The following is a 15,372-nucleotide window of genomic DNA, read 5'->3' as shown; positions in this document are numbered from 1 at the left end:
TAGAGCAGTGGTTCTCAACCTTCCTAATGCCGCGACCCTTTAATACAGTTCGTCATGTTGTGGTGACCCCCAATTTCATTGTTACAAATTGAACATAATTAAAGCATAGTGATTAATCACAAAAACAATATGTAATTATATATGTGTTTTCCAGTGGTCTTAGGTGACCCCTGTGAAAGGGTCGTTCGACCCCCAAAGGGGTCACGACCCACAGGTTGAGAACCGCTGTTCTGGATGCTTCACCTACAATTAAATCAGGTAATTTTTAGTGGCCATCCTTTATCAAGTTTTTTCATAGATTTAAGTTACACAGAAACACAATTTCTTTCTGCACTTATATTTAATCAGTTTATATATTGTTTTATTAAATTCTATAATTATGATAAAAGTACAACTGGTACAAACAGGTTTAAGAACAAGCATTCCTGATTTTTGGTAAGCAAGGGATGGGAACAGAAGTTCACACATGCACAATCCCACGTGCTGCAAGAATTCTATATGCTGTGGACTTCAGTAATTTGAGTAGAATAAATGAAAAGAATTGGTTAATTTGGCAAGTAAGGTAGGTAGAGGTTGTTTAAAAAAGCCTTTCCTGTTTAAAAGAGTAAATAATGTCACCCTTCAAATGAAGTTTCTTTCCCTTATATTCAAGTGGTTATAGTATGTCTTATAATCCTATATAATAAAAGAGTAGTATGCAAATTGTCCCCTTGACCCGAGTTCTTCTGGGAGTTCAACCAGGGGGCGGACCGGCCAGGGGAAGGGAGGGAGGCCCCAGCCCGCAGCACTGGCAGGTGGCAAATTGTCCCCTTGACCTGAGTTCTTCCGGGAGTTCAACCAGGGGGCGGACCAGCCAGGGGAAGGGAGGGAGGCCCAGCTGGCAGCTGGCAGCCCCTAGGGACCCTACCAGTGCACGAATTTCATGCACTGGGCCTCTAGTAATAAGTAATAAGCTAACTCTAATTGAGCATTTTCTATATTATTTTCAGTGCTTTATTCAATTTAAGGTAGTTTACTATGGTCTCCAATCTGATCTATAAGATGTGAAACCTGCAGTACAGCAAAATAAAATAATTTGTTTAGCATCACAAAACCAATGTTTAGTAGGGAAACTGAGATTTGAACTTAGATGGTCTGGTGCCAAAGTCCTCCAGCTCTTAGCCATTATGCCATATGCCTGTCACAAAAGAAAGCTGACAATATCATGAAATTTTAATCCTATGTGTCCCAAAAGAGTTTGGGGGAAATATTGAACTTACACAATAAAGATACTGCAATTTCCTGAGTACTAAATTTACTTGAAGTTTTTAAGGGAAAATAAATAATGGTAAATAATTAAAAACATTTTTATTTTAGAACTATGTAATAGCTATAATGTATTCAAGACATTTCACATTTTGAATTATCAAACCTAAGACTTTAAAAATTGTCTTCCTGTCCTCCAGTCTTCTAGGGAGTGTACATGCATTCATTTATTGCTGCCTATCTAAATGCTCTAAGGACATTTGAAAAGCCTTGTCTTACAAGTCATAATGTCCATTCACCAAGCTTTACATAACTTAGAAAATGTGTCCTGCCAGAAGTAAATATAGAAGAGTTATTACTGCTTGTTTTTTTATGAGAGTCTTGATTTAACAATGATTTTTTTAATGTTTAAATCTTAATACTTTAAGAGCACTCTTCTCCATATTTACCCCAAAAGACTGGCTTGCTTCTCAATTGAAGAGTTGGCTCTAGATATACATAAAAATGTTGATGTGTGTGTTACTCAAAGTATCAGGTAAGGTTTTGACAGGAAACAAATGGCATGTTTAAACTGAGTCATTTGAGAAAAATTTAATAAAGGGACTATTTCTAAAGGCGCAGACAATGTAGTGGGAAACCACAAAGTATTTTCCAGGTTGGAACAGTAATTACCACCCCTAGGCCTGAGTGGTCACAGGGCAATAGTGGCTACTGGAATGCTGAGAAGGGAAGCAAAGTGGAGAGGGCTGTCTGACACAACTACGACCTCAGGTCAAAGGACAAAGTCAGCCTGCCACAACCCAGAATGAGAAGCCAGGGAATAAAATACTCCTACCTCATGCTCTTCCTACCCTCCATCCCTCCTGCTGGTGCCTTTCAGCCCAACCTAACCAGAAGCTGGAGGAGAAGAGAGTTCATTGATCCAGTCCATGTGGGTTTGTGTGCCAGGGAACAGAATAGAGAGGAGTTGATCTAGACAGGCAATCAGAAGACATCCAACACACCAGGTTTTCCAGACAAAGAAATTAGATGGCATGAACTAAAAGGATGGACTTTTAGTGATATGGAATAGTAGCATAGTTATTAAAGGTAAAATTTCAGGATATTAGAATTATGAAACTTAAGAAGTCATCTAATCTAATGTCATCTTTCATCAGGTATTTCTGGGAGATAACAACCAGCTTCTACTTAAATACTCATGACTAAGCTCACTACATCATATAAAGCAGCTTATGACATTATTTAATACATCTCTTTCTTATGTTCTTAATGTAGATTAAACCAAAATCACTTGCCAACAGTGATCTTAAGTAGTAGTCTATGTTGATATTAAACTATGCCATTTGGAGCCAGACCTAATCATCCTGTTATTGATTGCTCCACGCAGAGTACAGTGGAGCTGTTACCCTACCTCCCTGAATACTGTGGCTCATACATATTGTTTCTAAGATCCTGCTAGTTGTTCTTGGTACCATTATCAGTGATGACATATAATGAACTTAGAGAAAATTGAAATATTTGCTCACCTAAAGTACTAAACCAGTGTATCAGTGAGGGCTCAACCAGAAAAAAAGAACCAATAGGAGATATATGTTAAAGGATTTATCGCAAGGCATTGGTGTGCATGATTGTGGGGGGCTGCCTGTCAACAAGGGCAGGCTGGAACTCCTAGTCCAGCAGCTGAAGCCACTGTTTACAGGTTAAATTTTTCCTTCTCAGGGAAACCCCAGCTCCATTCAACTGATTAAGCCTTTTATCTGATTAATTCTGCCCAGCCCAGATTATCTGGATAATCTCCCATACTTAAAGTCACCTGCTTATGGGTTTTAATAACATCTATAAAATACCCTCCCAGCAATAACTACTGTTTTATTTAATAACTGGGGACTGTAGCCTAGGTGAGTAGGCACATAAAATTAATCATTACAACCAGGTATCTTCCAATTCTTATATGTTCATCTAAATATTTGAATCTAAGCCTAAGATTTTAGATTTATGTATATTAAATTTTATTCTGTTTATTTTATACTATTATTCTAACCTATTGATTACATCAGCTAACTCATCAGCTATTCTCTTCTATTTTCTGTCATTCAAAATGTTGATAAGCATGCTTTCCAATCTTTTGCTCAAGAAGTTAGCAAGACAGGGTCAACCTTAGAGCCTTAATAATCTACCTTCAATAATCCACCATAAATTTCTAGAATTATATTTACCCACTGATCAACCAGATACAAATCTACATGTAATGAGGTTGAAAAAATAAAATTTTATTAACCAGAATACCTTGTAAAGTGATCACTTGTCCTTGTTTTGGAAGTTGGCTTAATATGCATTTGTGGATAGAAGGTAGGCAAATACCTTTTTCTGATGCCCCACCTCTAATCCACACAGAAGCCTAGTGTCAGCTGTTTCCAAGTATTCAAGAGTGGGAAGAAATTGCACTGTAGAGCCAGAAAAAGAAATCTTGTCATTTTATTTTTGAAGAGTAATAATAAAAGAGAATAGAAGAAAAATATGGAGAAATTAAGGGGTCAGAAAGATGGTTATTATGCCAATTTAAGAAACCAATAAAACATCAAAGTTGGAGAACCCAACTGAGGTTTTTAACTCATTGATAACCCTTAGAATTGTTTTTGTTAGTGAAATTAATGATCTCATTTTGCTTTATAAAATCTTTGGTAAAAATCAACCTTCCTCATAAATGCGTTGTAAGAGTGAATATTTTGGGGGAACAACTAGAAGTGATGTTGAGTTACCTAGGAATATGGGACAACCTAGGAAATGTGCCTATTGAATCAAGTTAAGAAAGTAAAGGAAGCTATGGAGAAGTAACCTTCTAAAGGGAGGGTTTGAACTTCACAGGTTGTGGAGTGAAACAGGAATATGGGCTACACATGGGTGTCAGACTGACTAAAACTGTGCTAAATTCTATTCTCATCCAACATTTTGTACAAAGTATATCATAAAAGATGGGATATGAGTGTTCTGTATAAATGCTATTCTCAGACTTGCTAATCCTTCAGAAGTAAGAAATGAGATTTAATCTAACATTCTCAAAAAAACATTTCTAATTCTTAGTGATCACATCACCTTAATTGAAGGCTCACAAACCATGTATAATAATCTGTTCTGAAAATTCAAGAGATTTCCCTGGCCTTTATGGCTCAGTGGGTTGGAGCATCATCTCATACACCTAAAGTTTGGGGGTTTGATTCCTGATCAGGGCATACACTGAAAGGATGTGAGTTCCATCCCCCGTCAGGGCGCTTATGGGAGGCAACTGATCAATGTTTCTGTCTCTCTGTCTCTGTCTCTGTCTCTCTCTCTCAAATTAATAAAAATATCCTTGGGTGAGGATTTAAAAAAAGAAAAGGTGAGGATTTAAAAAAATAAAGAGATTAACATCAAGCCATTTCTGGAATATTAATATATTTCTCCCTATCTTGAAAATAGAGGAACTACTTATCCATTTTCCATTCTCTACCATTTGTAGCTTTACCTAGAATTTCACAAATATAACCAATAGCATTTTACTCCCATTACCTCAAGGCAAGATCTGTGCCTGGCTTAGTATCTGTCACATAGTTAATACGAAAAATATTTGCTGAATTAAACTGAGTTAAATTCTTTCTATATAGAGGTAGGATATAAACTCAGGTCTTCTTACGCCGAGTCTACCATTCTCAATAACATACAACAATATAGGTGCTATATAAAAATAACAAAGCCTTACATTTTTAGAGTACATTTGAATAGTTTTACAGTTGAGCACAATGCTTTCACATCCATTACATTTTTAAAATGGCATGTTGATTTCACTCAGCTAATTATTCTTTCTGAATCAGAATTGAGTCTAATAGAGTAATTATCTTTATTACATTGTTAGCAAGACAAATCAATAATTAATCATGCAGAGGGAACAATGGAGCCTGTTCCTGCAGGCCACTGGAACACTGCCTTCTATATTCTTCAATGCATTTCTCCTGACAAGGTCCTTCCTGGCATTTCTTGGATTTAATCATTATTAATTTCGGAAATCAGATCAGTGTTCTTGATTTGGGGAGGAACTGTTTTGGAATCTTGTGTTAAGCCAGTCTTGGCATTCTTTTTCTTGTTTCTGTGGTCTGTGACCAGGTAGGCTAAATTTATCACTTGTTTTCCACTTTATGGACTTTTGGAATGTAAGTGGAGGATATTGTGAAGTGCCGTTCAGATCCTCTCTTCAATGAGGGACTTGTTGCCCCAGTTGCTGGCAGTGCTGTATGCAGACAGCCTTCAAGCAGCCAGTCCCTTCAGGGACTGTCTCGGGTGCAGAATACTGCATAGCCAAGGTTATGCCTCCCCCCTGGGGCAGCCCACTTCCTATGACTAGTCAATTCAGGAGCATAAAGACTGGACCATATCAGCCTAACTTGGGATGAGTTAGAAAAGCCATTTAAGCTCCAGAGCACCCTGTGGGGTCAGGGAAGGGTTTAATGGGTTTAATAGCTTCTATCTCCTTCTGCCCAATCCATCTTCTTCCCCAATTGTGGTTCCCAAGGGCACGTCTTTATAACACTATGAACTCTTAAAGTCTGCTTATCAGGAAACCCAATCTGCATGCCATTTCCTATTACTAAAAGTTTTTCTTTAAATCAACAGAAGTTGTATGTAAATGAGTTGTTTTTAAAAGAAAATTACTGAAGATATCCCATTCTAGCAAAATGGTGGGCTAGCACAATGTGGAAATCCTCCTGCTACAAATATCTGAAAAAGGATACCTAAAGCATGCCAAAACTTTTATAATTTTATTTTTAATGCAGAGCTGGGCTCTATCATTTATTTCCTCGGGTACTAGAAATGATGAAAAATAAGCATGGGCATTGATGTTTTGGCAAGCTATGATCAGAACTGGTAATGGGCCCTGGTCAGTGTGGCTTGGTTGGAGGATTAAAAAAAAAAAGAACTTGTAATGGATGAGCCTTGGATTTTTCTCTTTTTTAAAATATATTTTTGTTGTTGATAGTATTACAGATGTCCCTCACTTTTTCACCTTTTATCCCCCCTCCTCCCAGCCCCTAATCACTCCCTCAGGTCTTCACCACCCTATTACTTGTGTCCATGGGCTATGCATATAAGTATATATTTCTTGGTTTATCTCTTCTCGTCCCCCCATCCCCACATTGAGGTATGTCAGTCTGTCCCATGCCTCCATGCTTTGGGTCTTATTTTGTTGGTCAATTCATTTTGTTCGTTAGATTCCACAGATAAAGGAGATCATGTGATACTTGTCTTTCTCAGATTGTCTTATTTCACTTAGCATAATATTCTCCAGGTCCATTCATGCTGTACCAAAGGGAGATCCCTCTTTTTCACAGCTGCATAGTATTCTATTTTATAAATGTCCCATGGCTTTTTTATGCGTTCACCTACTAATGGGCACTTGGGCTGTTTCCAAATCTTAGGTATGGTAAATAATGCTGCTATGAACATAGGGTGCATATATTCTTTTTATTGGTATTTGGGGGGGGGGTTAGGATATATTCTATTTATTTGTGTCGTCTCTGTTTCTTGATGAGTCTGGCTAGTGGTTCTTCAATCTTATTTATCTTTTTAAATAACCAGCTCTTGGATTTATTGATATTTTGTACTGTATTTTTTGTCTCTATGTTATTTATTTCCTCTCTGATCTTTATTGTTTCCTTCCTTCTACTTCCACTAGGATTTTCTTGTTGTTCTCTTTCTAATTCATTTAGCTGTAGGGTTAGATAGTTTATTAGTGCTTGTTCTTGTTTCTTGAGATAGGTCTGTAATGCTATGAACTTTCCTGTCAGGACTGCTTTTGCCATGTCCTGTAGGTTTGGGGTGGTTGTGTGCTCATTTTCATTTGTTTCCAGGAAGTTTTTAGTTTCTTGCTTGATCTCGTTGGTAACCCATTCATTGTTTAATAACCTGCTATTTGGCCTCCATGTATTTGAGTATTTTTGAGGTTTTTTATTATAGTTGATTTCTAACTTCATGCCATTGTGATCCGAGAAGATGCTTGGTATTATATCAGTCTTCTTGAATTTATATAGACTTGTTTTGTGCCATAATATGTGGTCTATTTTTTAGAATGTTTCATGTGTTTGTATTAGTTACAAACAAGAAAGCTCCTGTGCTCCCATAGTGCCTTATTGCATAGTGCCTACCACATGACTATTGTAACTTTTGGTAAACATGTCTGTCTCCCCTGCCAGGATGGGGCAGTGTCTTGATCATATATGTGAACACAATATCGATCACTGTGTCTAACACATGGTAAGTATTCAGTTCATATTGATTGAATAAATATGTAAAAGTATGAACGACAGAGAACAAGTTGTCTCCAGCTCTCCTTTTTCTCATTAGTATCTGAAACAAGCAAGTGAGCACTTTTTGTTCCAAAGATTTGCTTATACTCATTATAAACAAGAAGAATCTGTATTAATTCCACAAGGACAAGTGATGGGGATTAAGGAATAGACTTGATTAGGGAAATTTATAGTTGAAGGGTCAACATGAGAAGGCATAGGTTCCCCGTTCTCCCTCATCCCTCAGAGAGGTGAGATGGGTCCAGGGATTTGTGCACACATGGAAAGTCTATCTGCTACACTGCCTACTTAGAGTACAATCATGGGGAAAAAAGTAGCCTTCTCAGAGGTGAGCTATTTGGGCATCTAGCTGCCTGGGAAAGTCAGATGTCTAGCACCTGGGGACCTTAAGGGCCCAGGGGAAATTGTAATCCCTTCTACATTCATTTAGAATGTAGCTACTGGTCTGACAGAAAGTTGATTTTGGGTGTATTCTTTCCCATGGGGAAAAGGGGCAGCTTCTTTTTCATGTGATATGAAGTTGGTATCTGTATTAGTTTGCCATAACAAAATACCAGAGGCAAGGTGGTTTAAATAGCAGAAATTTGTTTTCTCACAATTCTGGATGCAAAAGTCTATGATCAGCAAGGTTGGTTTCATTCTATTGCTTCTCCACTTGGCTTAAAGATGGCCATCTCAGAGGACTTCAGACTCATGAAAATCCTTTACATAAGTTCAGGATGTTCTCAAATCATTTTCCCAAATTTGTAAATCATCAAACCATAAAAAAGAAATTAAAATATCATGAAGATAACTTTCTCTGATAATTGAGCTCTCTTATAGTAAATAAAAGTTGTATTTCAATATACGTATTTGGAAAGCACAAAAAACAAGAGTTACTAATGAAAAAGTAAAAGCCATGGATGGAAAGCTGTAGTAGTAAATCATTTCTCTTTTGTATATGCATGGCAGAGTTAATTTTTCAAGTTATTCTCTTTTTGGAAAGCATGTTAATAGGACATTGCTATTCCAAATGTAGATTAGTAGGTTTTTCCCCATTATCTTTCCTCCTTAATTATGAGTATGGATAACATATAACTCAAAGCAGAAATTAGATGCTAAAATGTCTGGTATTAGTAAATTGATTGGATAACTTGAAACATTCAAAATAATTATGAATTAGCTTTAAATTTAGACATTAGTTTAAAGTGTTTACATTTTAAAAAGAAAGTGAACAATTCTGATAGCTTATCAAGGAGAAGAAAAACAAGAGGCACTTAAGTCTTTGTGGTCTGGTTAATGAAGCATCAAATCCCAGAATGCCTTCCTTTAAAATGGCTTCAGAAGGGGTTCATTTAATCAGAGGTTTCACTGAGTGCTGTAATGGACTTCAAGAGGCACTGTGAATTTGTGGAAGGGTGTGTGTGTGTGTGTGTGTGTGTGTGTGTGTGTGTGTGTGTTGCGGTGGGGTGGGTGAAGGACTCTAAAGCTAGCCAGCTTTTCCTATCTGTAAACTGGTGAAAATGTTTTGAAAATTGTGAGGTGTTATATACATTTGAGAAATATCATGATTGCAGCAGGTTAAATTCTGGTTTTTTATTTTCATTAAATCCTATTAAAGTTACTCTGAGTCCCCATTCCACAAGGCAAGTTATTATTGATACTCTTTCTGTGTGTCTTCCCTAAGGTCCTAAAGGTGGCACACTTACTCAGCCCTCTTTTATTCCTGATGCTCATCCCCAACAGTTCTGATAGTCTAGAAAGATCTCAGAAAGATTCTAGGAGAGGAGGGGGGAGCCTTGGGCAAAGCTAAATTTTTACCTCCAATCTTAGGTGTACACCTGTCATCTTGGAGATGCCCATTGCCTATGTCCTTCCCTATGTCCTCTTGGAATTTTATGGCTCTGAGGCTTATGGTCCATGCTTAATTAAGGGAGTCTGGGAGCTGAGAGCCTGGTGTCTAAGAGCCGGCCTCTAGGTATACCAGGCAAACCCTTCTCTTGGAGGCCCTGCTTCCTGCCTTCTGCTTTGGGACTTTGTATCCCCTTTCCAGACTTGGAACATCTCTTTCCCTTTTACCATCAAAAGCATCTCGCTGTCTCCTCCATCATCCAGACCCCTTCACAAAAGGCAGGACAAGTATACTTTTGTAAGCAGTTTCTACCTTCTGACCAAAAGTAAGGTGATTTTCTTGAAATGCAGAGATTAAAAAATAAGGAGAACAAAAGTCAAGCTAATATGCCAGCACATTATTTTTAAAATATAAAACACAAAAATAATGTTACTTTTCCTTGTATTTTTCATATATAGTAAAAAAGCGAGCAAAGAAAAATTTCACAGCTGAAGGTGACCAGCTATTTAAGATGGGCATCAAGATTCTCCAGCAGTCTAAAGGGCAAAGACAAAAAGCACAGTAAGTCTTTATCCAGTTACATAAGCCAAGTTAAATTTCCAGGTTGAGAAAAAGAAGAATTCAAAAACTAGTTTCAATGTCATTAACATGTTATTGATATAACAAATAAACATATTTGTTCATAAGTTTTTATTTTTAAGGAATCCTACATATTATCAGCATAAATAAATAGAACTATATGTGAAATTGTGGTTCCTTCACATTAAGTGAAATGCAGAATTAAGGCACTTATCTGAACATTCAGGTAAAAATATTCTCTTTTGACTTTTTATTAGATACTACAGGCCCAGTGCACGAATTTGTGCACCAGTGGGGTCCCTCGGCCTGGCCTGCAGGATTGGGCCGAAACAGGCTCTCCACCATCCCCTGAGGGGTCCCATATTGCAAGAGGGCACAGGCCAGGCCAAGGGATCCCACCAGTGCATGATCAGGGCCAGGGAGGGATGCGGGATGTTGGCCAGCCTGGGAGGGACCGCGGGAAGGCTCTGGGGCATGTCTGGTCCTTCTTGCTCAGTCCTGATCAGCAGGACCCCAGCAGCAAGCTAACCTAGCGGTCAGGACGTCTGCCCCCTGGTGGTCAGTGCATGTCAGTGCAGCAGTTGAGCGGCCTTAGTATATCATTAGCATATTACGCTTTGATTGGTTGAATGGCCGACCAGAAAACTGGACACTTGGCATATTAGGCTGTTATTGTATAGGATTCCAAATAAAATTAAATTTGTTATTTAATTAGTGTAGTTGTTTTAGAATGCTTTATTCTCCTATGTATTTGTTCAGTACTTTCTGGTTTTAAAGCACTTTCGTGTATGTGATCCCATTTTATCCCCAGACTTATGAGTTAAGAAGGGAATTGATCCTCTCATTCAGTCATTCAGCTTCTTTGTATGTATGAGAGGCAAATTGTTAAACAAGTCAGTGCTATTAGAATTTACAGATGTTAAGCAAGCATGTCAGGGAAATGCAAATTTGTCTGAAGGAGTCAAGAAGCCTCTGTGACAGCCAGTGTTAGCTGTCATTAAGAATCACTCCACATCAACAAAGAAGGTTGGGAACTATGCTGCTGCCCCACACCAAGTTTCTGATGTGCTCTAGAGATGCATTTAGAATCCCCCTCTCCCTGCACCCACCTTAATACCAGATACCTAATTGAACTTTCCTTTTGCCCTTGCTGCCCAGTTTCTCCTTTTGGGGATTGCAGCCCAGATCTTAATCCTATTTAATTTACCAACAACTTTCTCCAGCCCTGGGTCCTGCTTCTAGTATTCCTTATATCACCTTGGACCTTCCTGACAGGGGGACCTAGATACCTACCTCTCCCTCAAAATCAAAGACACATAGAAAGATTGGTTTTGCAACCCATTGCTGCACCCAGGACCAGTGAATGGATATACTGCTGGATCCTGCAGTCCGAGGTTTCTCTGCCCTGATCCATGTCAGTGCCCTTCTAGTCTGAGCATCCCACCAGGCTATGCAGTTGCAGCAGCAAGCCATGTGACAGAGAGCTTTAGGGAGTCTGTATCCTGATGTCAAATCTATCCCTGGATGCCAGACATGTGCATTCATTGACCTTTGAGACCTTCTATCTTACTTGTGTTCTGTTACCCAGGTTCTCAGCTTGCTCTGACAATTTCTTGCTTAACCTCCTGGCTTCTTTTTTATTTTTTCACTGAAGTCTACTCTCTGTTTTGCCATCCGGGACTCTAATGCCTACCTGGATGTCACTAGCCCATCCTTTTTTGTCTATTCATTCTGTCCCAGCCTTTTACCAAGAGCAGGCTATGTTAGCATCAGCCTGGAAAGGTGGTACATAAAGCTGAGTCTCCTGATCCTTCTAAACTGGTAGCAATGGCAGATATGTGTGTTTGTTCCAGCATTTGAGTCAATGTCACAGGTAAAGGTTAATGCTTTCATGTCTTACCACTACCAGAAAGGAAGTTATAATAGTAAAAATCAATCCCAAAAGTACTCTCTGTCTCTGACACAAGTTTTGACCTTGCAAGTCTCTCCATCACTGCTGTCATACAGATCCGTTACACAGATCCATTACTGCTGTACAGAAGGTGGCTTCTGACCCCTCAGAAAATGCAATGTGAGGCAATCCTATGGCATCTATATTTGCAATCACTAAGTTCTCACACCATTTACCCACTAATTACAGGGGAAAATTACAGTGCCATAAAACTTTAGAACCTATGCAAAAGTGGTGGTGATGATGATGATGATGATGATGATGATGATAGCTAAATTTATTGAGTACTCACTCTATACCAGGTGCTATACCAATTACTTCCTATGGATTATTTCATTGAATCTTCCCAGCAACCCTATGAAATAGGTGTTATTATTATCCCTATTCCATAGGCGAGAGAGGCACAGGGAAGTTAAATAACTTGCCCAAAGCTCTGAACTAATAAGTGGTAGAGCCAGGATTTGAACTGAGGCAGTCAGACTCTAGAGCCCTTATAATCATTAGATTTTATTTGGTTATTGCTTTTCCATACAGCCTTGACTTTGATCTGATAAGAATATGTTGTGTTATAAAAAATTATTTCATATTAAGGGACTGTTGTTCTCATGATAGTAACTTCCTAGAAGTGACAATCAGTTTTGATTATTTTCAATTGATTTTTATTATATTGTTATATATTTCAGAATTTACTTTATAAAACAAGTATTCATAGTGAACTTGGAGTTCACTATTTTAGGACAAGTGCCTCAATTTTTCACTTCACTTGGTATATAAGCTTGGTATAAAAATCAATAAAATATATTTTTAAAAAAATTACTTCAGAATATTAAGGGACTGTTCTCATGATAGTAACTTCCTAGAAGTGACAATCAGTTTTGATTATTTTCAATTGATTTTTATTATATTGTTATATATTTCAGAATTTACTTTATAAAACAAGTATTCATAGTGAACTTGGAGTTCACTATTTTAGGACAAGTGCCTCAATTTTTCACTTCACTTGGTATATAAGCTTGGTATATATAATGTATTTTATATATTTCTCCTTTTTATCAGCTTCCCTATTTTTCAGATATATTGAAATTTTAATCTTAGACTAATCTAAGGATAAAAGAATCTACTAGTCTAGAGGTGTAATGGACTTTAGCTAAACCATATTGTTAAGAGAAATGACAACTGGGTTCTAGAGAGAAGTATTATGAAAGGGGGAACAGAAAATTTCATTTTTTATTATCAAACTTCTAACCGGATATTCTTGAAACAGAGCCTACATATTCTTTGCAAAAGCAGCTGACCTGGGAAACTTGAAAGCTATGGAGAAAATGGCTGATGCTTTGCTATTTGGAAATTTTGGCATGCAAAACATAACAGCAGCTATCCAATTATATGAGCTGTTGGCCAAAGAAGGATCATATAAAGCCCAAAATGTGAGTTTTGGAAAAAATAAATCTCAAATAACTACATCCTGAAATAACTGTAACATGTAAGAGGAATTGGGCAATAGTATTCCCACACTACTTCGTGAATCCAGACCTAGGGAAGTTACTGCAATGCACAGAATAGTGTAGTGTCAGGGCAGGGAACCAGCAGCAGCCATGGGCAAATCCTTACAGTTACATTAGCGACTTTCAGGAATGGAACAGAACTGCTCTCTACTCCACTTTCCATGTCCATGTGTGTTCTGAGAAAATTTGAGAACTCTGAATTCTTAACATATGTTTTATATGTAAAGTATATTCACCTATGCAAAGAAATATAGAACTAAATCTATTATCTTGGGATGATGTTTTCCTGGTTTTCACGTTTGAAATACTTAATAAGCTATATATATTTACTTTTCTACTTAAAAAATGCATTTCATTTTATTCCAAGAATAAAATAAGCATTTCATAGAAAATTTGAAAAAAAATTCAAAAAAGACCTTCATAAACCAACTACCCTGATTCAACTATTGCATTTTCCCTTGGTTTTATCCTCTCTGCATCTTCCTTTTTATACCATTCTAATCACAATACAAGTGCATATATCATTTTGTTTCTGGCTACTTAATGCTATAGCAAAATCATATTTTCATGTTTCTAGTCTTTTTAGTGAAAATATTTCTTCCTAATTACAAAAGAAATTCATGCTCATTACAAAAAGAAATCTGAGAATACAGAAAGTATGAAGAAGAAAGTCTAAAAACTTTCCTCCAAAGATATTTGTGTGTGTGTGTGTTGTGTGTGTGTGTGTGTGTGTGTGTGTGTGTTTTGTTTTTTTACCATCCAGTAAATTTCAGAAATTATGCTTTGGAATCAGAAAAACTTAAGTTTGAATCTATACTGCCTCTTGTTTATTGTGTAGCTATGTAAGAAAACCTTTTTTCCTTTTTCTGCATGAGAATTTGACCTTCCGTTCACTCTAGCACTGTTTCCCTGGTAATTTGATAGGAGTAAAATGTTAACTGTGTTTCTAGGGAGCATTGCTTATGATTGAAATGATCTCTGATTGGAAAGCTTCCTTTGGACTGGGAGGAACCATAATGAACTATAAATACCTGATGGTCATAGTGATTCTTACCCTGGACACTATATCTATGGAGTTGTTACATGGGGCGTGACATTTTTGTCAGGGTGGTTCCCACACCCACCCAGTGTTAATATAAGCCCCTGGATCTGAGCCATCATCTAAGGGACCAAAAATGGCTACTGGAATATTGTGCAAACTGTGGGGAAGATTTCCACAGACAAGAGGGCCTGGTGCTGCCTTCTGAAACTGTGGTTCCTGTGTGATACCCAACTGAATAGACTGTTGGTAAATGTAGCCTATTGGAGTCTTATGAGTCTTTATGTTTAGTTGAACCAGAAATTGGACCAGAAAACTGTGGGGCAACCTCTCTAATTTTTAACTGTAGTTAAGATAATGATAAAACACTGGGAACTATCAGTCTGCTCTCTGTGTCTATGAGTCTGTTTCTCTTTTGTTTGTCCATTAGATTCCACATGTAAGTGAAATCATATATTTGTCTTTGTATGATTGACATTTCACTTCCATAAAATCCTTTAGGTCAATCCATGCTGTTGCAAATGGTAAGATTTCATTTTGTGTGTGGATGACTCATATTCCATTATATAAATGTAAAGCTTTACAAACTAGTCATGGGGATGTAAAGTATAGCATAGGAAATATAGTCAATAATATTGTAATAACTACATATGGATACTATAAATATCAGGGGGAACATTTGTAAAGTATATGGTTGTCTAACCACTATGGCTATACACCTAAAACTAATACAAAATAATAGTGAATGTAAATTATAATTTAAAAAAAAAAACTTCACTGGGTACTGTGTCTGTCTGGTTCACTGCTATATCACTAGCATTTAGCACAGTACCTGGGACAAAAAAATATAAATAATTAATTATATACTTATATAATTATATACTTAT

General features: G+C 37.3%; 1 protein-coding gene across 1 annotated transcript in view; it reads left to right on the top strand.

Annotated features, from left to right (window-relative positions):
• Positions 1-15,372, top strand: part of SEL1L2 (sel-1 suppressor of lin-12-like 2 (C. elegans)) — a 103,166-nt gene that overhangs the window by 26,939 nt on the left and 60,855 nt on the right. Inside the window, exons 4-5 of the mRNA XM_005860574.2 lie at positions 9,870-9,972; positions 13,206-13,368. Coding sequence (XP_005860636.2) covers positions 9,870-9,972; positions 13,206-13,368 — 266 coding nt within the window. The remainder of the gene's footprint in view (positions 1-9,869; positions 9,973-13,205; positions 13,369-15,372) is intronic.

The sequence above is a fragment of the Myotis brandtii genome, unplaced genomic scaffold (genome assembly GCF_000412655.1).
Source record: "Myotis brandtii unplaced genomic scaffold, ASM41265v1 scaffold137, whole genome shotgun sequence".
In the NCBI taxonomy this organism is placed as follows: Eukaryota; Metazoa; Chordata; class Mammalia; order Chiroptera; family Vespertilionidae; genus Myotis; species Myotis brandtii.
This window is presented reverse-complemented; position numbering and strand designations above follow the sequence as displayed.